The sequence below is a fragment of the Myotis brandtii genome, unplaced genomic scaffold, assembly GCF_000412655.1.
Source record: "Myotis brandtii unplaced genomic scaffold, ASM41265v1 scaffold772, whole genome shotgun sequence".
Taxonomy (NCBI): Eukaryota; Metazoa; Chordata; class Mammalia; order Chiroptera; family Vespertilionidae; genus Myotis; species Myotis brandtii.
In genome coordinates this window covers 204,635-229,856 of record NW_005371090.1, presented here as the reverse complement: position 1 = coordinate 229,856, position 25,222 = coordinate 204,635, and the positions used below count along the sequence as shown (strand labels likewise).

At 36.7% G+C, this 25,222-nt stretch overlaps 1 protein-coding gene across 5 annotated transcripts in view; it reads left to right on the top strand.

The window, feature by feature from the left end:
* VEZT (vezatin, adherens junctions transmembrane protein) overlaps positions 1-25,001 on the top strand; it is a 63,206-nt gene extending 38,205 nt beyond the window's left edge. For 2 of the 5 annotated variants that reach the window (XM_005883155.2, XM_014530760.1), the window contains exons 5-12: positions 2,968-3,243; positions 5,914-6,051; positions 7,133-7,280; positions 12,193-12,524; positions 15,116-15,309; positions 17,777-17,877; positions 19,395-19,602; positions 23,825-25,001. In XM_005883155.2, coding sequence (XP_005883217.2) covers positions 2,968-3,243; positions 5,914-6,051; positions 7,133-7,280; positions 12,193-12,524; positions 15,116-15,309; positions 17,777-17,877; positions 19,395-19,602; positions 23,825-24,354 — 1,927 coding nt within the window. In that variant the 3' untranslated portion in view covers positions 24,355-25,001. Of the gene's footprint in view, positions 1-2,967; positions 3,244-5,901; positions 6,052-7,132; positions 7,281-12,192; positions 12,525-15,115; positions 15,310-17,776; positions 17,878-19,394; positions 19,603-22,767; positions 23,702-23,824 lie in introns of those variants that run through there. The other 3 variants (XM_014530759.1, XM_014530758.1, XM_014530761.1) reach the window with 2 other exon arrangements.
* The last annotated feature ends 221 nt before the right edge of the window (positions 25,002-25,222 follow it).

Here is a 25,222-nt window from a genome sequence, read left to right as displayed (position 1 = left end):
GAAACAATGTATAACTTCAGCTCTGAGATCCCGGCAGGCTGAAAGCTGGTTTCTGGGGTTTTGTTTAGCTTCTTATTTGCAACATAGTACATAGTTGCTTAGAGTTGCAACTCAGAGACTGGCAAGTCAGGCGGGGAACTTTGGAGTCTGCAGTCACTGGAGCAAGCAAGCCTCATGTTCGCTTCCAGCTGCCTGTCTGCCGGCCGCCATCTTGGCTGACAGTTAATTTGAATAAGGATATGCTGATTAGCCAATGGGAAGGGTAGCGGTCGTACGCTAATTACCATGTTTCTCTTTTATTAGTGTAGATAACTGTTAATATCCTCTTCCTGTTGAAGTATGAGTTATTTAAATGAACTAAATCATTGTTCCAACTGTTCAAGTTATACAGGCATTTACATTCATTAGCTTCAGTGTGCTGAATTTGTCTTTTCTGTCACACTGGCAGCTGCTTCATATTCTAACATAGCAAAGTATGATGTTTTCCAAACCTGTATCACTCAGATATCATCATAATGAAATAAAGCATCTTATTCCTTTAAAAAAAAAAAAGTAAGAACTTAAGGGACTGCTACAAGGAACCATAGGTTTTAAGAATTTTACTTTCAAGTTTTCTTTAGCCACAGATAGGATTAAGAAACCACCTATATGCATGCATATGAGCATAACCAATGGGCATAGACGGTGCGGGGGAGAGGCAGAGGTGAGGGCATGTGCTGGGGGGAGGGGACATCCAGGGAGAGGTCAATGGGGGGAAAAGGAGACTTATATAATACTTTAAACAATAAAGAATTAAATTTTAAAAAAAGAAAAGAAACTATGAGTCTGTAAATACTTGTAGACTTTTCTATTAATACATACAAGTAGATAATGAGAGTTGGCTCTATGATATTACCAGTGTCATATAAAAGTAAAGGATTCCAAGGGAAATTAGGGCAGGCAAATATTTAATAAGAAGCACTCTTAATGAGACTATCTTTGTAGTTTGACTATCTTCAAGTACTGTTTTTCAGACACAGCCCCCCTACAATTACCTTTTTATTATAAATACACATTTTCATCAAAACCTTCATAGCTTAAAAGATGTGTTTTAATCTATAGATCTATAGTTGACCTAAGCAAAAAAATGTATGCATATTTTTCAGTTAAAGCAGTGTAAAAACACAAAGCTTGTCCATATTATGGTCTGCAGTATAAGTGTGTGTATTCCAGATTTGTGGTGATGATTTAAAATTAGATGACTTTATTTAAAACAATTACTCATCAACTATATATTATTTCTAATTGGAAAAATTCTTATATTTTCTTCAGATATTATATATTTATATTCAAATTTTAGGAAAAAGGAACTCATTATATATTTGAATATTAAGATAGTATTTTAATATTAAAATTAGTAAAAATTAAGCTATTTTTACTTTAAATTTATAAAATTGGATTTTTTTAATCTGTAAATTTTTTTAGAGTTAAAGAGTCTGTATCTTTACAAAAAAAAGTCTTGACCTAGTCCTAGAGGGTATTATGCTAAGAGAAATATGTAAGACAGAGAAAGACAAATACCATATGATTTCACTTATCTGTGGAATCTAAAACCCAAAAGAAACAAATAAAACAGAAACAAACTCATAGACACAGAGCACAAACTGATGATTGCCAGGTGGAAGGGTAGTTGGGGGGCAGGGTGAAAAAAGTAAAGGTATTAATAAGTTCAAATTGGTAGTTACAAAATAGTCATGAGGGTGTAAAGGACAGCATAGGTAATATAGTCAATAATCTTGTAATAACTATCTATAGTGTCAGGTGAGTATGAGACTTATTGGATATTACTTTATAAATGGTATAAGTTATCTAACTACTGTACTGCCCACCTAATTCTATATAATAAAAGGCTAATGTGCAAATTGACCAAATGGCAGAACGACCAGTCGCTATGATGCGCACTGACCACCAGGGGGCAGACACTCAATGCAGGAGCAGCCCCCTGGTGGTCAGTGCACTCCCACAGGGGGAGCACTGCTCAGCCAGAAGCCTGGCTCACGGCTGGCGAGTGTAGCGGTGGTGGTGGGAGCCTCTTCCACCTCCACGGCAGCTCAAAGGATGTCCGACTGCTGGTTTAGTCCCGTTCCCAGCAGGGAGCAGGCCTAAGCCGTCAGTGGGACACCCCCTGAGGGCATGAATTTTGTGCACCAGGCCTCTAGTGTAAAATAATATTGAATATCAACTGTAATTGAAAAAATTTAAAAAAATTTTCTCTAAGTCATTTCAGAAGGCACCAATTTCTTATGTCCTTTACCTAAACTTATTACTCAGGTTTTAATACCTAAGGACCATTGTCTAGTTCAGTGATGGAGAACCTATGACACATGTGTCAGAGGTGACACATGAACTCATTTTTTTGGTTGATTTCTCTTTGTTAAATGGCATTTAAATATATAAAATAAATATCAAAAATGTAAGTCTTTGTTTTACTATGGTTGCAAATATCAAAAAATTTCTATATGTGACATGATACCAGAGCTAAGTTAGGGTTTTTCAAAATGCTGACATTCTGAGCTCAAAAGGTTCGCCATCACTGGTCTAGGTGCTAGATATTTCAAAACTATTTCACATGATTTTTTTAAAATATGTTTTTATTCATTTCAGAGAGAGGAAGGGAGAGGAAGAGAGAGAGAGACATCAGTGATGAGAGAGAATCACTGATCAGCTGCACATCCTCCACTAGGGATCAAGCCCTCAACCCGGGCATGTGCCCTGACTGGGAATTGAACCAGTAACCTCCTGGTTAATAGGTCGATGCTCAACCACCGAGCTATGCCAGCCAGGCCATGATTTTTTTTAATGTCATTTTTTAAGCCATATGTTACAAAGAAGATGGAATTTTATTTTAGGAAACCTAATTTACTGATAAAATAACTCATCTTTCTCTTTTCTAATGAGTATTGTTTTCTTTTTTTTTCTCTGTTATAGGGATGTCTCAATGCTATTTGCCTTCATTAGTTTGCTTATTATGCTTCCCACTTGGTGGGTTGTCTCTTCCTGGCTGGTATGGGGAGTGATTCTATTTGTTTATCTGATCATAAGAGCTCTGAGATTATGGAGGACAGCCAAACTACAAGTAACCCTAAAAAAATACAATGGCCGTTTGGAAAATGCAGCAGCAAATAGCCGAGCTTTTACTAATCTTGTGAGAAAAGCTTTACGTCTCATTCAAGAAACTGAAGTCATTTCCAGAGGATTTACACTGTGAGTTCATTTTTTATTTTATTTTTAAATAATTCTTTTTTATTACATAGTTAAATTAGAATATTTACTACCTATTTTCATTTTTGTATTGCTTTTATAGGAAAAAAGTGGGTTTCTCTTTAGCACTTATTAAAGTCTATTAACTGTTCACTAAGGGAATAAATATGTTAGATTTAATATGTAATATGATTCTGCTTATCTACTTTGAGAAACCAAAGTGCTTTGAGAATCATGATTATGTCTGTGTGTTACCTGTAATTTTATGAGATAATGTAGAAAGAGAACCTACCATTGAACCCAGCATACAGTTACCCAATAAATGCTTGTTTCCTTTACTTCCTTTCAGATACTCTGTTTCCTGAGTTTAATTGATAGCTGTATCTGACATGAATTCATTTTGAAAACTCTTGCCCTGTGTTAATAATGTTCTTTAGGTAAATGTTAGTAGATATTATGGCACCAATATTATCAGAATATCATGCAAGTAATGATGTTTCACATTCCCACAAGAAATTAAATATTCAGCAGTCTAGCTGTAAGTGTATTAAGCTGCAGGTTATACTGGTTATTTATTCCATTATTAAAGGAAAAGTTATATTTATTCAACAGCAGTTTATTAGTTATAGAGCAGATGTCCTTCCATCTGGCTCTAAAGCTTGATTGCGGTACACCAGACTGCCTGCTAAACACTAGCAGATGATGGTTGTATTGTAGTATATATGTAATAATTTATATAACATATAACCTTTGCAATCTATAAGTGGGAGAAAGTATGATGAAGTATATGGTGAAGAATAATTATTGCTCTTAATTATCGTTATATCTGGAAAATTATGAAAAGGGGGAGCAGAAGACCCTTTGGTAGTCATCACATCTTTTACTGTGCTCTGCTCTAGAATAGTACTGAAATGATCTTGGCATAAAAGCTGTATTTGAAAAATCACGAACAGGAAAGTGGAAGAATCTCCAGTAGTCATCTCATTCTTCACTGTTGTGTTCTGAAACAGTATTTTAAACAATCCCAAGACATAAGAGATGTTTTATTACTTTTCTTTCTGCTCAATTCAAAATGGAACAGTCCTCAGTATTTGTTTATTTTTGTCCTTCCATTGTTCACTTCTTTTTGACTGAGCAGAGCAGTTTTTAAGTTGTTTGAGTATCAAGTTTTAAAAGTTAAAAATCACACTAAGAATAAGAGTGGCTTTTCATTCTTGACTTGCACAGGACTTTACTGAGAGAACTGACTGCTTAATGGTTAAGCGAAGTGCTGTGTGTTTGTTCATTTAATGCTTGGGCATGCATAGAGGGTTCTGTGCCTTTTGTCATTGCCCACCTTTTATAAACATATGTATAGAATAGGCATGAGGAGCTAAATTGGGTCAGTTAGACATGATTTGCCTCCAGATTTTGACTTCTATCTATTCAGATGCAGACAGGCAGAAGAAATGTTGGAAAAAATTATGCTTCACTTGTCTTCATCTAACTGGATAATTGATTGAAAAAATTATGAGCAATAATAGATCTTGAATCATAATATTTTTAGTTTTTAAAATTCATTCAGTAAATAAAATGGAATACAAACAATAGTGCCATATATTGAAAAAAATGAGTACTGTTTTGTTCAGCCTCTGTTTGTCTGCTCTAGCAAATAATTTAACCTTCTTTGCTTCATTCCTTTATTTTAAAATAAGCCAGCAGTCATTGTCCTGTGGTTGTTTTTTTAATAGATTTCCAATGCCTGAATATATTTTAGTTTGATTTAACATTTTTAAAGTTTTGAGTTAGATGTCTTATTTTACAAATGTGTGGTTATAGTGTAAGAAATGTATAAATTCCAATATTTTGTTTTGCTATTGGGAGAGGTTAATGGTTAGGTGAAAAAAAAATACTCTTATCTAATAACTATTCATAGTTTCATTTATAAAAGCATAATGTATTATATGTCATTGTTTCAGATACTCCCCACTTAGCTTTTGGAAAGTGCTATGAAATGTGCTTCCTCTTGAACAGTTTTGAGAGTAGCTATGCAACTACATAGTAACCTTTACTTTGCCTTTCTACTTGCATTCCCCTGTTGGCCACTGGTCCTGTTATCTTTCTGCGGCCCCTACTTCATTTTGAGTAGGTAAGTGCCAGTGGCAGCAGGTGGGTAAGTCATTTTACCCTACTTTTATGAATGTACAGAATGCATTCTGTACAAGTGGCCAAAAATATGATTAATGAATATATATGAATGCATATTAAGAATGTGAAAGTGTTTATAATTAAAGCTTTTATAGTTAATGTAGATAAAGGCTTGGAAACTAAATGTAAAGTAGTACCACTTTAGTATATTTTAGCAGGTAGAGTGTCTATATTAAAAAGTTACATTTTTTTACATAAATATCCTACATTTCTATATTTCAACTATAATGTTTTTGTTTCTTCATATCAGAGGAAGCCATTACTCTGAGATTTAAATTTTTCATTTGTCTTTTTCTGGTGACTATATATGTATCAGGGAAATGGCTATTTATGAGACCTGAGTGGGGTTACTGATAAACATTTTCTAATGAAAATCATGGAAAAGGATTTTTTTCTAAACTTAATAGAATTATGGATTTAGGAAACAAAAACTTTAGGACACCTGTACAGTTGTATCACATTTTACTTTTCAAGTTTGCTTGACAGGGTCAGTGCTGCTTGCCCATTTAATAAAGCTGGACAGCATCCCAGTCAGCATCTCATCGGTCTTCGGAAAGCTGTCTACAGAACTGTAAGAGCCAACTTTCAAGCAGCAAGGCTGGCTACCCTATATATGCTGAAAAAATATCCTTTTTTGTCTAAATTTAAGAATAAGATGTTTCCAGAGTGCTGAATATAGATATTATAGTTGCATCCTGTAAAGTTAACTGTAAACTGAAATTGCTTATTTTGAAGCTAATTTCCATCAGCACTTCTATTTTAAAACTGGAAATGTGTTCCAAGGGGGAAAGGCAATAACAGACAAGAAGATAGTTGTTCTCTCTCGTGTGGTTCATTTTTAATAAGGAAAAAAACTTGAAATCCCTCCCTTTACTGGTCCAAAGAATAAATTCAAAAGACCTGGCTTTGCTGGGCATGGCTTTTTTTAAAAAATTACTGAACATGGCAAATTTGTGTCATGACATGGAAATAAACTGGCAACAGGAAATCTTTCTCCTTTCACAGAACAAAGGCCCTAGAGTCAAATCGGCAACATTTAAATTTTGGCCATATCAGTTATTGCCTAGGTGACCTTAAGCAAGTTTCTTAACTCTCTGTACCTTTCTTTATTCATTTTTAAAATGTCAATACTAGCCGAAACCGGTTTGGCTCAGTGGATAGAGCGTCGGCCTGCGGACCGAGGGGTCCCGGGTTCGATTCCGGTCAAGGGCATGTACCTGGGTTGCGAGCACATCCCCAGTGGGAGATGTGCGGGAGGCGGCTGATCGATGTTTCTCTCTCATCGATGTTTCTAGCTCTCTATCTCTCTCCCTTCCTCTCTGTAAAAAATCAATAAAATATATTAAAAAAAATAAAAATAAAAAAATAAAATGTCAATACTAACACAATCTTACTGACTGTGTTTTTGTTGAAATCAAGTGAGTTAGTGCATATAAAGTGCTTAGATAGTGTCTGATACTTACTTATGACAATAAGTCAGTCCCTTAAATTTACTAAATAAAAAAATTATTTCTATTAGGAAATAAAGGTATATAATATCTTTATTTTATTTATGACTCATAAATAAATTATGAGTAAGTGGAATGCAAAGATTACTTTTGTAGGTCGACGCTCAACCATTGAGCCATGCTGGTTGGGCTGGGCAGTCTTAATGTACCTTGTATGTTTTATGAAGACTTTGTTGATTGCCTTAACCTAATTTAACCTACCCCCTGAACTCTGAGAGTGACAATGTAACCAACTACATCTGTGTGGTGCCTTTTAAGGAGCTGGGCCTTGGACTTAGTGAAGAGCAGATTTCAGAAGAGGAAGCACATAACCTTACAGATGGTTTCAGCCTGCCTGCATTGAAGGTAATCCACTGGTAGAATGGAAAGAAGGGCTGAGGAAGAGATAGATGCTCTTGGATTGTGCCTGTGCTTTTTGAACACAAATGGTGCACCTGTTCTCTTTTATTATTTGCTGATTACTATTACTGCAATAACCTTACTGATGTTTGTGAAGCTGCCTTTAAAATTGGAGAACATCATAAAGATTGGAGAAGATCCTTATAGTTTGATATCACAATACTCATAATTCTTTTTTTTTAATCCTCAGCCAAGGAATGAGAATATTTTTCCCATTGATCTTTTAGAGAGAGTAGGAGGGAGGAGAGAGAGAGAGAGAGAGAGAGATTTGAGAGAAACACATTGATTGGTTGCCTCCTACATGTGGCCCGACCAGGGCCAGGATGGAGCCTACACCAAGGTACTTGCCCTTGACTAGAATTGAACCCAGGAACCTTTGGTCCACAGGCCGATGCTCTATCCCCTGAGCCAAACTGACTAGGCTCCATTTTGTCTTGAGACTGCATAAACTTCTACATCTTTAAATTTTTCATATTCATATAAATGTTCTAAATCTGTTTGTTTTTCTTCTCTCTTACCTGAAATTTGCCTTGACTTATTCTTACCCTCATTCTAATCCATCTTACAACTTACTAAGCTAGAAACCTGCACACTAACCATCTTATCCCTCCTTTTACTCCTCACATCCGGTCTGTCATCATAATTTTGTGTCAGTTCTACCTTCAAAATATATTTTAAATTCATCTATTTTTTCTGGGTTCTTCCCCACCATCCTAGTCCTGAATGCCATAACCTTTTACCTGAGCTGCTTCAATAGTTTTCTTACAGGTTTTTTTAATTCCCTAAAGTTGTTTGTTTCAGAATGCAATTTGACATACAAAGAGCCTTTAAAATAATATATGCTTTGAATCAGTAATTCCACTTCTGCAAATCTTTCTTAAATAAATTATTCCAAATATAGTCAAGTTTTATGTACCAAGTTGCTTATTAGCTTTGTTTACAGTAGCGGAAATGAACAGAGCCTAAATGCACAGCAATGAAGGAATAGTTTCATGAATTATGGTAAATCCACATGGTGGACCATTGTGTAGCAACTACAGTTTGCTTTTGAAGATTTTATAAAAACTTGGGGAAATGTATGTTAAACCAGTGAAGCAATTAGCACACAAAAATGTATATACAGTATGGCCACAACTCTGTCTTTACAAAAAGACTAATAGAAATAGCTACCCTTTAGGATGGTCACATTGTAGAAAATTCCATTTACTTCCAAATTCAGTACAATTTGAGATTCTTAAGAAAAAACAGGGATTTTGGATTTGAGCAGACCCAGGTTTATATTTTAGCTCTGACACTAACTTTTGACCTTGAATAAATTATTATTTGAATTTGCCTCAACTGTAAAAAGGGCCACCATACCTGCCCTACAAGGTGTTAAATGAGAAGACATATGAAATACCGACAGTGAAGCTTGTCATATAATGGGTGCCGTACGCGGTAATAGCTATTATTATTTACGCTTTTGACATACTGTTTTTAAAAGCTTATTAAATCTTGGATTGTATTTCAGCTTAAGTATAGGCAGCAAAGAGAAAAAGTGACTCCCCTAGAGTCAGACTTGCCAGGTTTGACTTGTTCCATCACTTGACGGTGAATGTGTTCTTGAGCAAATCCCTGTTTCTGTGTTTATAAAAATGGGATGATCATAATGCTTACCTCTGAGGGATTTGATATTTGCCAGCTCAATGCCTGGGATAGAGTGATTAATAAATGTTAGCTGATTTTTTTAATTGCCTCTGATGGGATCTACTCTAAAATGTGAGGCTTGTTCTCTTTTATCTCCCCACCCTAATTCCAATACTGCTGGTTGTAGTTGGACCCCTTTTGCTCACCCATGTTGTTTTAAAGACTAACTTTAGTATTTTGATTTTTGCTTTATTTTGACATATAACTAATCTATAACCAAACTTCACGTATTGCATTCTTACCAGGAACATCAACCTCTGAAAGAAGCCTTATCTTGGACCTATAGTGTATAAACTGCTGGAAACCCCTGTGACACTTAAAAATTTTATTTTGCCTTGTACATTTGCCATTGTACCCAAAAGAAAGTTTTTTTTTAAACAGATTTTGTATAAATTTTAAAAGAAAATTCTCAAAAGAGCAGCACTAATTAAAGATTTTTTTTATTTATTTATTTTTTAAATATATTTTATTGATTTTTTACAGAGAGAAAGGGAGAAGGATAGAGAGCTAGAAACATCGATCAGCTGCCTCCTGCACACCTCCTACTGGGGATGTGCCCGCAACCAAGGTACATGCCCTTGACTGGAATCGAACCTGGGACCCTTCAGTCTGCAGGCCGACGCTCTATCCACTGAGCCAAACTGGTTAGGGCAAAGATTTTTTTTTATGTAGTGAAAGATGGTTTACAAATAAATCAGGACCTTTTGTTTTCTTCTGTAATCTTCATGGTGTCCATAAAGAAAATACATTTTGGCTTTATTATTTTTTTTCACCTATATTCCCTCAGGAAAACTTTGCAATCCTGAGAAGACATATAAAATATTTAGTACAGAGTCCTTATCCCTTCTTCTTATTGTTTAAATTTTTAACTAGTTTTTAAAGTTATTATGAAGTAATATATTTCCTGCTTTAAAAAATAAATCCACATTTAAAAAAAATGCTTTACATAAAAATTTCCTATTTGTTCATAAATTATGGTTATCCCCTCATCCAAAGAACAAACAGAAAAATATATATATATAATTTTGAGTTTTGGTTTGATTGGATAATATGGTAGTGATTAAATAATAAATTAGTATTTTAAAAGTGGCAGTAAGCTATGCCCACTTGATTGTTTCAGTTGCTGTGGCCAAAACTCTGGAATCATTCTTCATAACACTTTTCCTCCCATAAACAATTTGTCAAGAGATTTTGTCGGTTCTACTTTCACAATATATCCAGGGTCCAACTACTACTCACCTGTTACCACTAACCACTGTGGTACAAGCTACCAATAACCCTTACCTGAATTATTACAATAACCTCCTAACTGGTCTCCACTTCTACTCTCACCTCCCTATCTTCTCTCAACACAGCAGCCAGAATGGGCTTGTTAAAGCATAATTCAGATCGTATAACTCTGCTGCTCAGAACCTTTCAGTGGCTCCTCATTTCTCTTAGAGTAAAAGCCAGAGCTACTTCAGTGCCTTCATCACTTACCACACTCCTCCTTGCTTACTGTACCCCAGTCACACTGACCTTGTTCCTCAGATGTGCCAAGTCCTCTCCTACTAAATAACTGCAGTTGAACCTCCTGTTCCCTAGAATTCTCTTCCCTGATGATAGTTTCATGGCTTAATTCTGGATCGCACTTTTTTAGAGACATTCCTGGCCACCCCATCCCTCCACCTCTCCACCTCCCTAGCCCCCATTACCTTCCCCCGTGTAAATACACATATAGTACACACTTGCTATTCCCCTTCTCTGCTGTATTTTTCCTCATAGCCCATCAGCCAAGAAACTCTGTCTTTTACTTGTTATTATGTATCGCCCCCCGCTACTTGAATATAAGCTCCATCAGGGCAAGGATTTTTTAAATTTTTCACTTTTGTTCAAAGCTATATTATCAGCATATAGAATAAAGCCTGGTACATCATAAGTGCTCAAAAAATACTTGCTGAAAGAACCAATATAGGGATAAAGAAAATCATTATAGTCACGAATTTAATGGTTAAATAAGACTTAGGTAAGCTTGTTTATATTCAAGAATTCCTAGGTAAATGTCTTTAGCAATTTGGAAATTTGACCTTGCTTATTCATTTTTTTATTTTTTTGACCTTGCTTATTTTTTTAAAAAGTTCAATGGTAAAATAGGTTTACATTAAATTATCTTATTATTTGCCTAATTTTAATGTTCAGTTAATAAAACAATCTAAATAATATTCACTTTCCTGGTTGTGAAAAATTGGAAATCTAAATTTGTTCAATCCTCTTTGTTGTATGCCAATTCTTGTTCATAATAGATTGTTTCCTCATGTTTGTTTGTTTCTTTGTTTTGGAGATATTATCCTCCTCTAGAATAGGACTATACCTACAGAAATCCTTTACTGCCTGTAGTCAGGGGTTGTCTCTCAAGAATGGGTTTTGGCCTTAGCCAGTTTGGTTCAGTGGTTAGAGTGTCAGCCTTCGGACTGAAGGGTCATGGGTTTGATTCCGCAACCAAGGGCATGTACCTTGGTTGCAGGCTCGATCCCCAACCCATCGGGGCATGTGCAAGAGACAGCCAATCGATGTGTCTCTCTCACATCAATGTTTCTCTTTGTCTCACCCCCTCCCTTCCCCTCTCTAAAAATCAATAGAAAAAATATCCTTGGGTAAGGATTAACAACAACAACAACAAAAGAAGGGGTTTTTAAATTTCTTGTGCTAGACACTCCTAAGTATGAACACTCTGGGACTGATTTTTATGTTATTTTTTAACTATTTCCTAGCCAAAACAATGGTGTAATTTTGAACCCCAAACTCTGGGTCCATCAATAACTCATTTCTTTGAACTTATATAGCTCTATCATTCCTACTGTTTTCATTTCTCCTTTGTGTAAAATTTTAAAATAATTAATCAATATTTACTTCTAATACATGTGTCTCAATCTATCAACACTTTCCTTCTAGATTAGAAGCTTACTAGTTATATTCTGGTATTTCCTGCTATATTAGGATCAGAAGTTCCCATGTGCAATGACTACATAATTTGATATAAAATTCTTGGCTAATCTTAGAGTTAATTCAAGCTCAACTATATTCATTACTTATGATAAAGTGGAAAATTTAAACTAGAAGTTAAATTTGTAGTTTCTTTTGAATGTTGGCCAATATTTTTTATTGATCTAGTTCTTTTTTTCTTTTTTTTTAGGTTTTGTTCCAACTCTGGGTAGCACAGAGCTCAGAGTTCTTCAGACGGTTAGCCCTATTACTTTCTACAGCTAATGCCCCCCCTGGGCCCTTACTTACTCCAGCACTTTTGCCTCATCATATTTTATCTGATGTGACTCAGGGTCTACCTCATGCTCATTCTGCCTGCTTGGAAGAGCTTAAGCGCAGCTATGAGTTTTATCGATACTTTGAAACTCAGCACCAGTCAGTACCCCAGCGTTTATGCAAAACTCAACAGAAGTCAAGAGAACTGAATAATGTTCATACAGCAGTACGCAGTTTGCAGCTCCATCTGAAAGCATTACTGAATGAGTAAGTTTAGAAGCTATATAAGGAAATGTCCCCATGATTAGCAAGCTTCACTCTTGGGCTATTGTGGTTCTTGGCTTGTGTCCTAGCTAGAGAGAAGCAGCAAAATGGAGACATACAGCATGAAAGATGGTTTATACTTACAAACAGAGCAGAGAAGCATGATTTATAAGTACTATAATTTGGTACATTTATAATTTTTACTTTTCTTGATTTCAACAGACAACCTAGAAAAATAGGACAAAAGCAGATGTTCATTCTGTTTGAGAGCTGCAATGGAGAAGTTTACGAAGAATGAGTTTAACTCCCTTTAGGGAGGGCTCTTAAACTGGAGCCTGCACTCTAGGAGAATATCTGCCAACACTGGAAAAATAAATTATAAGAGGCGTTGTTATATATATAGTTAAAGAATAACACATTGCTATTTTCTAAATAAATTCAACAGATTTGGACTCTTTTTCCATAGCATAGGACATGTTTTTTGGCCCCAGTTAGATAATACAATGTAGGGTCCATATTAGATGATCTACTTTGCATGGAATTGCTGGCACTCTGCCTTGGTAGCAGGTATGGTGCAGAAGACAGACTTGTAGTAGGGACTGGATCAGACGAATGGTTGGGTTCATGTTGTGCTGGTAATCAAGAGGGTCATCGGAATTTAATGGGTTGATATGATCATAGTTTAGGTACTTTATCCTGGATACCAGGCAAGAAGTGGAAGGGAGAGGCCATTAATCAGTTTTGTAAGACCAAAAATAAAAATGAGTCAAAAAGGCTTGAAGTCTCAGTAAAATTAAAAGACTGGTTTACAGGACTGAAGAAGGATATGGTATACAAAGATAGGAAGTTAAGGTCATAAAGACATTTTGAGAAAAGTTTCCACTCATCAGTTCAAGGTCTGGCATTAGGTATATAAGGCTGATGTAAAGGTTAGGGCATAAGGAAAAATTAAGACACTATGAGGCAGGAATGTTCCAATGGTCTGTAGCAGCTATTCCAAGAAAGCGGGTGAATGCTAACCTGACTCAGCTCTGTCTGCCACAGGGAATATGGGAGGTAAGGCAGTTTCAAGGTGAGTGGGTGACAAAGGTTGAATCATCATCAGAGGAAATATAATAAAAGGCTAATATGCAAATTGACCGAACAACGGGACGACCAGTCGCTCTGATGCACTGACCACCAGGGGCAGATGCTCAATGCAGGAGCTGCCCCCTTGGTGGTCAGTGCACTCCCACAGTGAGAGTGCAGCTCAGTCACAAGCTGGGCTCACGGCTGGTGAGCACAGTGGCAGTGGCGGCAGCCTCCACGGCAGCACTAAGGATGTCCGACTGACGGCTTAGGCCCACTCTCCATGGGCCTCTAGTATATTATAATGAGAGAAGGTGGCTTAGGGAAGGAAGAGTGCTACACTGTATAGATATGAAAATGAAAAAGAGGGGCTTTGTACCTTTGTCAGGAATTGTGGATTATGATGGGAAATATGTTCTCTATTTAAAAATATTCTATATCTTAACTAGAGAGTATACCAGTCTTTAGCTATCTTATATGAATTGCTCTATAGACTGCTACAACCTTGAAATGTCATCTAAAATTGTGTTTCACTCCTTTGCCCTTGTTCCCTTTGCTATTCCCACTCTCACTTTCTTACATGAGGACATTAACCCTTTAACTGTTCTTCCTCCAGAGTGCTCACGGCTAGATGGTTCCTGAGGCATATATTTGCTTTCTCACTTAACCAAAAATCTTAACTGGTTTCAGAATATAGCTGCTTAGACTGAAGTCTATATAAAACATTCTGTAAAAAAGGTTTGCCATAATCTGACTACAGTCTGCTTTTCTGTCTTGATTTCTCCTTTTCCTTTAGTCCAGCCAAAATGTATAAATTGCCATATGCCCACAGGGAATATGGGAGATAAGGTAGAGTGACCTTCCTCATCTTTTGTACATGCTTCAATTTTATCCCTCCTTCACTGCTCCCTCAAAAGGACCTCTTCCTTAGCTACTCCCTATCTGTCCCATTGCTGGTAGCAATGTTCCCCTCTTCTGAATTCTTATAACACTATCTTTTTATCTCTCTGTGGTATACTTTTGTGCCTGGATTCAACCCAGGTTTACAACTTATCAGCTGTATGACTCTGAGCAAATTTCTTCAACTCTCTGGACCTAATTCCTCATCTGTAAATGAAATAAAATGTTATGACTTTTTATGATAATTGTATTTTATACATATGTATAATTTATCTGATTCAGTTATGTTTCTTGTAAATAGAAGATGGGTTTAACTTGTCCTTTCAGTTCATGCCTAGTATATATGCAAGCAATATTTGTGGGATAAATATATGACACTGTTTATAAGCTTTTTTAAAAAGTGTTATAAAATACATGTAACATAAAATTTACCATTTAATCATTTTTAACAATACAGTTCAAGGCGTTAAGTATATTCACATTGTTGTACAACCATCACTACCTTCCATCTCCAAAACGTTTTTAAACTTCTAAGCTTATTTCTTAAATAGGCCTTGTAAATGATAAATTTTCCATTTTATATTTTAGAAATCTCCATGGTGAAACTGTTTTTCTTTATTACTCAGGGTAATAATTCTTGAAGATGAACTTGAAAAGCTTGTTTGTACTAAAGAAACACAAGAACTAGTGTCAGAAGCTTATCAAATCCTGGAACAGAAATTAAAGTTGATTCAGCCCCATGTTCAAGCAAGCAACAATTGCTGGGAAGAGGCCATTTCTCAAGTGGACAAACTGCTACGAAGAAATACAGATATAAAAGGTACCTGGGAGAGATTTCTTCCATATATTCCTCTGCAGTTAGGATTTTATTAGGTGTATTTCTTCTCTATGATGAAACTCACTTGGCAAGCCTTCTTAGTTTACTAAAGAAAAAGTTGAACTTATATGGCCCTGGCTGGTGTAGCTCAGTTGGTTGGAGTGTCTTCCTGTATACCAAAAGGTGGCGGGTTTAATTCCTAGTCAAGGCACTTACCTATGTTTTGGGTTTAGTTGTGGGAGACAACTGATCTATGTTTCTAATTTTTTTAAGTTGAACTTTAAAGTCTTGGCTCTTACTAATAAGAAAAACAGCCCTAGCCTGTTTGGTTCAGTGGATAGAGCGTCAGCCTGCAGACTGAAGGGATAGATTTTAATAATATTATTTATTATTAGAACTTCCAGAATATCTTTTCCAATTAAGGGTAATGATGATTTTGATATTCATGGGCCAGAAATTGAGTTTTGCTTCTAAGATGAAATTCTTACTTTAGTTATTCAGAAATTTTATACAAATGTTATAATAGGTAGCACTATGTATTTGTTATTAGGGGTCTAAAATGTATTAAGTACCATTATTTAAGAGTAATACTGCTAGGTAAAAAGATAGTCTTGAAATCCTCCACAAACCTGCTTTCATTTAACCCAGATTTTATACTTTGTTTTACTGATCTCACCAATTTCATTGTAAATGTTTGGAATATTAATTTTTAAAATTTGCTATAAACTATGTTTATCCCTTCCACCTTTATGATGAAGTTAATAACAAAAATTGTATTTCTGCCAAAGATGATTGATGCTTTATTATTCTGTTTCATTGTTTTGTTTACAGCTAAATCTGTAATACTTTAATGTCTTAAATATGTTGAATAAGTCCTTAGATAGTAAAAGTATTTCCTTTGAAAAAAGGAAGTGTTAATAGTACCAATAGATTTCCTTTATGTCTCAAATATAAATAGTGAGTAATTTTTCCTGCCAAGGATAATTTTGCCAAGGATTTTTTAAAAATATATTTTTACTGATTTCAGAGAGGAAGGGAGAGGGAGCTAGAACCATCCTCCTATATAATAAAGGGCTAATATGCAAATCAACCGAACAGCAGAACGACCGTTTGCTATGATGCACACTGACCACCAGGGGGCAGGCACTCAGCACAGGAGCTGCCCCCTGGTGGTCAGTGCACTCCCAAAGGGAGAGTGCCGCTCAATCAGAAGCCGGGCTCACGGCTGACAACCGCAGCGGCAGTGGTGGGAGCCTCTTCCAACTCCTCAGCAGCGCTAAGGATGTCCCACTGCCAAGTGGGCCTAAGTCTTCAGTCGGACATCCCCCAAGGGTTCCCAGACTGCAAGAGGGTGCAGACTAGGCTGAGGAACCATACCCCCCCCCCAAGTGCACGATTTTTGTGCACCGGGCCTCTAGTCAGTGATGAGAGAGAATCATCGATCAGCTGCCTCCTGCATGCCCCCTACTAGGGATCGAGCCTGCAACCATAGGTTGGCATTCAATCAATGAGCCACACTGGCCGGGCTTGCCAAGGATTTTTAATAGGTGCAGATATTTATGCATTTAAACTTTTTGAAATGACCCCACTCTAGAGCTTTTGAGTACATTTTCTACAATTTGAATTACCATTGGGTGTTAAAAGATGCATCGCACTCACTTCTCCTTAGCATACTCTGAGATGCTGAATCTTAGTCACTCACTTAAATATGATTGTTATAACTGTCTCCAATGCATTGGGCAAGTGATAAAGCTTAATGTTCACACAAAAACCTATACACAAATATATATTTATAGTGGCTTTATTCATAATCACTAAAACCTAAAAGAAGCTTGTGCCCTTGTGCTCGTGAATAAATTGTTACATCCATCCATATAACTGACTACTACTCGGCAATAAAAAAAGAAATAAACTGATACATCAATAAGATGGAGGAGCCTAGCCAGTTTGGCTCAGTGGACAGAGCTTTGGTCCGCAGACTGAAGGATCTCGGGTTTGAGTCCAGTCAAGGGCATATATCTCAGTTGCAGGCTTGATCCTTGGTCAGGGCACGTGTGGAAGGCAACCAATCGATGTGTCTCTCTTACATTGACGTTTCTCTCCTCTCTGTCTCTCCCCCTCCCACTCTCTCTAAAATAAAACAACAACAAAAAGATCGATGGAAGAATAATCTTGGTGAGGATTAACAAAAAAATATAAGATGGAGGAATCTCTAATGCATTATGCTAATCAAAAGAAGCCAGACTTAAATCACCATATACTATATGATTCCATTTATATGACATTCTTAAAATAATAAATTTTAATAGGAACAGAAAACATATCAATGATTACTGGGAATTAGATATGGAAGGAGGAATATGATATAAAGAGGCAGTATAAATAAATGTTTTGAGGTGAAGGAACTGTTGGGTATTTTGGTTGTTAATCAGATATTCACTCGTTTCTGTGTGGCCTGTTTCTTTTTAAGGCAAACCTGAAATAGCATGTGAAAGCCCACGCTGTACTGTGGTACCCGTGTTGCAGCCTACTCTACACATTGCAGACAAAGATCCAATCCCCGAGGAGCAGGTAAGGGTGAAAATTGCTTGTTTCCCATAAAGGAGAGTTGCACATATGAAACTTACCTATTGCTCTCTGTAAGTGACATTGTAGAATTTATGTTTTTAATGAGCTTCAAAATCACAATATAATGTATTGAATATATATCAAATCATTAGTTCTTAGTGCCTTGAATTTTAATCCATTTTTTAGACACTTAAAAGTGATAAAGCACATTAAAAAATAGTGCCTTGGCAAAGGTACCTTTCTGAGATACTGGAAATGTTTTTATCTTGATCTACCACCATGTATACATATCTAAAAATTTTATACATTCATCTTGTGCATTTGACTGCATTTATGTTATGCCTCACTTTCGATATTGACAAAGATTTCTTTTGCTCAAGAAGTTTTCCTTAGGTCATATAGTCTATTCAGTATCCTTATTTGCAAAGGGAAATCAACCCTACTTAGTTTAACAAAGAATAAATTTTTTAAAAAAAACATTAGATAGCCCTAACCAGTTTAGCTCAGTGGATAGAGCGTCGGCCTGCGGACTGAAAGGTCTCAAGTTCAATTCTGGTCAAGGGCATGTACCTTGGTTGCGGGCACATTCCCAGTAGGAGGTGTGCAGGAGGCAGCTGATCGATGTTTCTCTCTCATCGGTGTTTCTAACTCTCTACCTCTCTCCCTTCCTCTCTGTAAAAAATCAATAAAATATATTTTTAAAAAATAATAATAATAAATAAAAAACATTAGATACCTCACGGAACATTCAGAGGGCCAGGTAATCAGGCTTGAACCAGGGTGGGGTAAAAAGCTAAAATCACTCAAAAGAACTTTTACAGTGGCAACACCACTGTAAGTCACTGGGCACAGACATTGCCACTTCCTCCTTCAATGCTACCTTCAGAACTTCTGCCTCTGGAAACTTTTTTGCCACCATTCTTACCAGAGTGGATTCCATGAGATGCATGCTTCTTTTATAACATACTTCTGAATCAGATCTGATCCAGATACATCTGATTAGAGGATCTCAGTTGTTTGTCTGAACCATAACTGCAAGGGCGTCTGGATAAGCAGGGATCCTTCCATCTGCCTTAGTGATATGGAGAGCCATAGAGGAGGTGTTCCACAATCCTAGGAATAGTGTTCAGACTTCCTGGGACCTCAGAAAGCACCACAAATTCTACCACAAGAGGACTAACATACCTGACCACCTCCCCAACCACCAGCCCGGCTAATTTTGATTGGTTTTGACAGAGCTAATCACTGTAACCTTTACTAGATCTGTAGAATGGTATCAAAGTAGAAAAATAACGATTGAGTTATTAAACTTCCTTCCTTAAAACCCTTTATAGTATCAAATTAAGTTTTTTTAAGATGTCCACTTATCTATGTTTGCTTTGTTTGCCCAACTATGTTTTACTGACCTGTGCTAAGAGTCCTCCTTTTTTAATCTTGGAGAAGGGTAGGTGCAAATAAATAAATACTGCTAGAAAATCATCTGCTTGAAGTAAAGTTCTTTTTCTTTTATTCATTTTCAGGAATTAGAAGCTTATGTAGATGATTTAGATATGGACAGTGATTTAAGAAAGGATGATTTTTATTACTTGTCTCAAGAAGACAGAGAGAGACAGAAGCGTGAGCATGAAGAATCCAAGAGGGTACTCCAAGAATTAAAATCTGTGCTGGGATTCAAAGCATCAGAGGCAGAAAGGCAGAAGTGGAAGCAACTTCTATTTAGTGATCACGGTAAGCACTGGCTTCAGAGTAAAAGGTTATTTCAGTGTAGGGGATTTTTCTTTAACTGAATCTTATTTTGGTTACAGAATTCTTATGACTCTAATTTTAGGGATCCACCAGTAAGTATAGTACTTTTTCTTCTAGATACAAAATCAATTTGTTCAATTAAAGAGTAGGTATGTAATGAAATGGGATATAAAAATCACACTTTTCATCATTTGATTTTTTGACTGAATTTGTTTTGGAATGGACAGTGAGTTGAATAAATTAGAGTGTTTTCAAATTTTATGTATTTGAGATTCTAAACTCTGTTCTCTTTATGTTGATATTATAAATACCTCAGTGAAACACAAATAATTGGGTTCACTATTGAAACAAATGAACTAAGAGACCTAGGCCCTTAGCTACATCGTTTAGGTTACTCAGTGATTTGAACACTGTAGTGGATGGGAGTTGAGAGCCTGCTTCTGTGCACACTGTTTCCATATTTGGATTTGGACAAAGCTGGATGACTGGCAATACCTAAGACAGTGGTTGTCAAACTGCGGCTCGCGAGCCACATGTGCCTCTTTGGCCCCTTGAGTGTGGCTCTTCCACAAAATACCACATGTGGGCGTGCATGTAGAGTGCAATTGAAACTTCGTGGCCCATGCGCAGAAGTCGGTATTTTGTGGAAGAGCCACACTCAAGGGGCCAAAGAGCCGCATGTGGCTCGCGAGCCGCAGTTTGCCGACCACTGACCTAAGATTAGCCTTAACTCCTCTATGTTTCCCACCCGTCTTTAGTTGAACTTCTTGGGAGGCAGGGAAGGGAATGAGGGGAAGCTTAATACTTGACAATATTAAACTAGCTAATTTCTAGATGAAGAATTAATTTCTAAGAAGGTAGAGGGATTTCCCTTCTATTTTAGAGTATGTAGAGCCTCAAAATCAGTTGTCTTCTTTTCCCTTTCTCTTTTTATTCGAAATATATAGGTTAGTTACTTCTGGAAAGTTCCTCAGGGTCCTCTTAGGAGCCCTACCATTTTGATTCTCCTTTGTCCACATGTACTTTTTTTTATTTTATCCTTCCTCCTTCTTTCCATTGGCCTCTTTTATAGCCCAGGTCCTCATTAGATTATGCTCATCTACACTAATAAAAGAGAAACATGCGAATTGACCATCCCTCCATTACGTCCACCAGCCAGAGCGAGTATGCAAATTAACCCAACAAAGATGGTGGTTAATTTGCATACACAGGCACGTGGAGTGAAGACTGAAGACAGCGTAGAAGGAAGCCAAGCGCTGCAGAAGGGAGTGAAGCGGCAGAAAAGGGAGGGAGCCGAGATAGCAGAGACGGGAGGGAGCGAGGCCCGCCTCCGCGGGCTTTGCTCCCTTCTCTGCTTTGCTCCAGCCGCAGGAAGCCCTATTCTTGCAGGAATAGGCCTGAGGAAGCCCTATTCTTGCAGGAATCTTCCTGCAACAGGCCTCTAGTGTATTATAATAGACTTAGTTGACTTCCATTTCAGTATCTTTGTCTTCTAAGCTATCCTTAGAAATAGTGTCTAAGCTTCAAAGATAGCTTCTAACTTTGCAAGGTCTAGATCAGTGATGGTGAACCTATGACACGTGTGTCAGAGGTGACACGCGAACGCATTTTTTTGGTTGATTTTTCTTTGTTAAATGGCATTTAAATATATAAAATAAATATCAAAAATATAAATCTTTGTTTTACTATGGTTGCAAATATCAAAAAATTTCTATATGTGACATGGCACCAGAATTAAGTTAGGGTTTTTCAAAATGCTGACACGCCGAGCTCAAAAGGTTCGCCATCACTGGTCTAGATATTTCTCAAACAGCAAATTGACAATAGCTCTCTACTTAAAAACCTACAGCAGCCCTGGCCAGTTTGGTTCAGTGGATAGAGCATTGGCCTGCGGACTGAAAGGTCCTGGGTTCGATTCTAGTCAAGGGCACATACCTGGGTTGCTGGCTCAATCCCAGTGGGGGGCGTGCAGGAGGCAGCCAATCAATGATTCTCTCTCATCATTGATGTTTCTATCTCCCTCTCCCTTCCTCTCTGAAATCAATAAAAATATATTTTAACAAACAACAACTACAAAACCTACAGCAGTGCCCCCCATTTTATTGTATTACATCTAAACTCCTTTTCCTGGTGTTAAGCCTTTCCATCATATGAGTCCATCATACCCAATTATATGTCCCACTATTTCCAATATAGATATCTTCCTCCAGTTATATTTATCTGATTATGGTTCCACAAATTCACTATTTTTATTCATGAAAAACACTCATGCTGATCCCTTTACTAGACATCTGTCTTCTCCAGGCTGTCCTCTCCACCAGTCTCCTCAGTGAATCCTCCAGCCCTGCCACCTTTCCTACCAATGCAGACCCTCATGCCAGAAGGGCACTGTAGCAAAATGAAAGCAAGTCTGAGCAGCAAAGCATATAGGAGATTAGGATCTTTTTAGAAGCAGCAGTAAAAATTGAGTTCCTGTTACCTGCTTATATATTGGGCCTACATAACTCATAGATTAAGAGTATTAATGTTTTAGGCACTGTTGTTTTCTATGCGTTGGATTTTTTTTTTTCTCTGTAATACAGTCTCCTTAAATAAGGGTTTTATTATCCTTCATAGTATTCATTCAACAAATTCTTTCTTCAACAAGTAGTTCTTAACACATTGTTCATTGTTTTATATTCCTAACACATAAATCAAGAGACAAAAATCCCTACACTCCTGGAGGCTTATATTCTAGCACAGTGTTAATTTAATACACTTGTATTACTCCCCCGCCCCATTTGATTAGCAATTATCAGGAATATCAGTCAACTTCTAATGTATGTTGCATTCTTTAAACCAGCATATTTATAGATTAAAACTGCATGTGAAGACTGAAAATAGCATTATATATAAACTTGTATCCTTTTTTATTGTTTAGTATTTTCTTCATGTAGCTTTAAAATTATCCTATTGACAATATGGGCAAAGAGAACACTGAGAAATGTGTCTCTTTTTCAGGTACGTGCTTTGATAGTTTACATTTGAAAAGGCAACAATGTTGATTTAGTTTGTGAAATTAAGTAAAAAGCTGCTGATACCATAAAGTGCTTTTCCCATGAAGTTTTTCGGTACATCTTCCAGAGTTGTTTTCATCTCTGCCTACAGGGGTAAAGTCCGAATGGAATTAGAGAGGGAAATTCTGCACTGGAACCTGTTGTCGCTGCTTCTCTAGTGGAGTTACTGCAGCTTAGGGATCTGTTTCTTGCAAATGGACACATTTTACAAAATAATTTTTAAATAAGCGCCAGATCTTCAAGATGTACTTTTTTATTTCTTCCGCCATGCTTCATAATATATTGTATTGTACTAACCCCTCATACTGGGAGGAGAGACTGCCTAGCAAGCAACCCACTGCCTACTAACTTCAAGAGGGGCTAAATAAAACTTCATTTGCCTTGAAAGGACAACTTCTGCCGTATGGTTATATATTATATTTATGTATTATGCTTTGTACAGTAGTTGGTCTTGAGTGCAGATTTTATTTCATTATATATTTTTCTGTGACATTACAAAATGTATAGAAGTTACAGCTTTACTTTCATCAGGGTCTTGTTAGGTGGTTGGCAAGTAAATTGAATTGTGTGTTATGTTTGTTTTCCATGCTGTTTTAACTTATATATATGTGTGTTGAAAATATGATTATCTGGATTACTTAGGCTTTTTATCTCACATGTTATCAGTGAAAGCCATGCTGCTTATTTCTTAATGCTGTGGTCCTCAAAATTTAGTATGCATCAGTACAAGGTGGAAGGCTTATCAACATATCTGGTCCCCAACCCCATCTTCCAATTTAGTAGGTCTGGGGTGGGGCCTGAGAATTTGCATTTCTGCCAAATTGCTAGGGGATGCTGACTGATGCTATTAGTTCAAGGACCACACTTAGAGAATCAATGCTTTAATATTTTGGATAAGAGAATACATGAGGTATTTTAAAATCTTCATCATAACCCTGTCTCATTTCATTTCTTAGGCATTTTATCTCTTATAAAGTTCTTTGGATTTATAAATTTATATTGATTTTACTAGAAAGTTTTATTTAGCCTTTATTTCTTGTTCTTTATAAGAAAAAAATCTACTGGGAGTTTAAATTAAAGTTTAAATTATTTCTGGGTCCTTAGTTATTATTTTTCTTTCTTTCTTTTTGCTTTTTTTTCCTTCAAAGCTGTGTTGAAATCCTTGTCTCCTGTAGACCCAATGGAACCCATAAGTAATTCAGAACCATCAATGGATTCAGATATGGGGAAAGTTGGTAAAAATGATATTGAAGAAGAAAGTAGTAAACCCTCCATAACTGATGATGAAATATGTAGTAGGACTGAGTATTTGTGTGAAAACCCTCTAGATGGTAAAAATAAAGACAATTTTACACATGAAGGCTTCCTGCAAGGAGCTGAAAAAAGAGCGTGTCTGTGGGAAAGTGAAGATGACTCTCAGCAGGCAGATGTTGGTGACCTGATCGCTGCCCATCCAGTTCCCAGGGACTCACCACAGCCCTCCATCAGGCAGAGGCTGGCGCGGCTGCAGCTGTCACCGGATTTTACCTTCACTGCTGGTCTCGCTGCCGAAGTGGCTGCTCGGTCTCTCTCCTTTACCGCTATGCAGGAACAGACTTTTGGTGACGAGGAGGAAGATCAGTTAATAGAAGAAAATAAAAGTGAGGTAGAAGAAGAAGAAGAACCAAGATTTACATGAAGGATTTTAAAAAATTTCCTTTTATGAAAGTGTTTTTTAGCTTCAAGACTAGATATTCCACTGGAAAGGGAAAATGAGTGTAAGTTTATTATATATAAAGCTAAGGTATGAATTTACAGGAAGAATCTGGTTTAAACAACTGATCTGAAAATAGTTATTACCTGTATGGCAGATCTTTTAGGACAATAAGAGAAAGGTAAGGGCTCTTTTGAATAATTGCTGTTTTACTTGCAGCACAACTGATCAGTTTTGGAAATTCTTTAAGTACTTTTCATAACAAATGAATTTATCATTTCTTGCCAGAATTTGCTATCACAAAATGACTGGGATAATTCTGTCGCAAGAACATATGACTCTTTTTTACTGTTTTCTCACAGTTAATAACTGCAGTTGTTATGTTAATAACAAGTTGTTTGTATTTTACTTTTGTTTATACCACGTCTTAAAACAAAGATACAGGTTCTAAATAAAATAAAAAAAAGATCTCATGCAATTGATGTGTACTGGGGTTTGGAACTAAAAAATAGTTTTATTTTAAAAGTACTTGGGTTATGACATGTTTCTTATATTTTCCTTGTTAATGTGTATTCAGAAGTTAATTTTAAGATTTTCTGATATTTTTTTAAAGCGTGCCATTTTAAGAATTATCCTTTTACATTTTTGTGTGTTTACCTTTTTCTGAAGAGCTGATTTCAAAGTGGGATCCCTGTGGTCCAAGACCTCATCCCCAACTTTGCAGAAAGTTCTTTTTATCAGTTCGTCTAGATAAGCAGGCCACCATGCTGCTGATTTCTTGCTTTAGGCTATCCCCTCTCCACCTGAATAAGATTCTGGAAACATCCTCAGCTTCCTGGAAAGCATCCTTGCC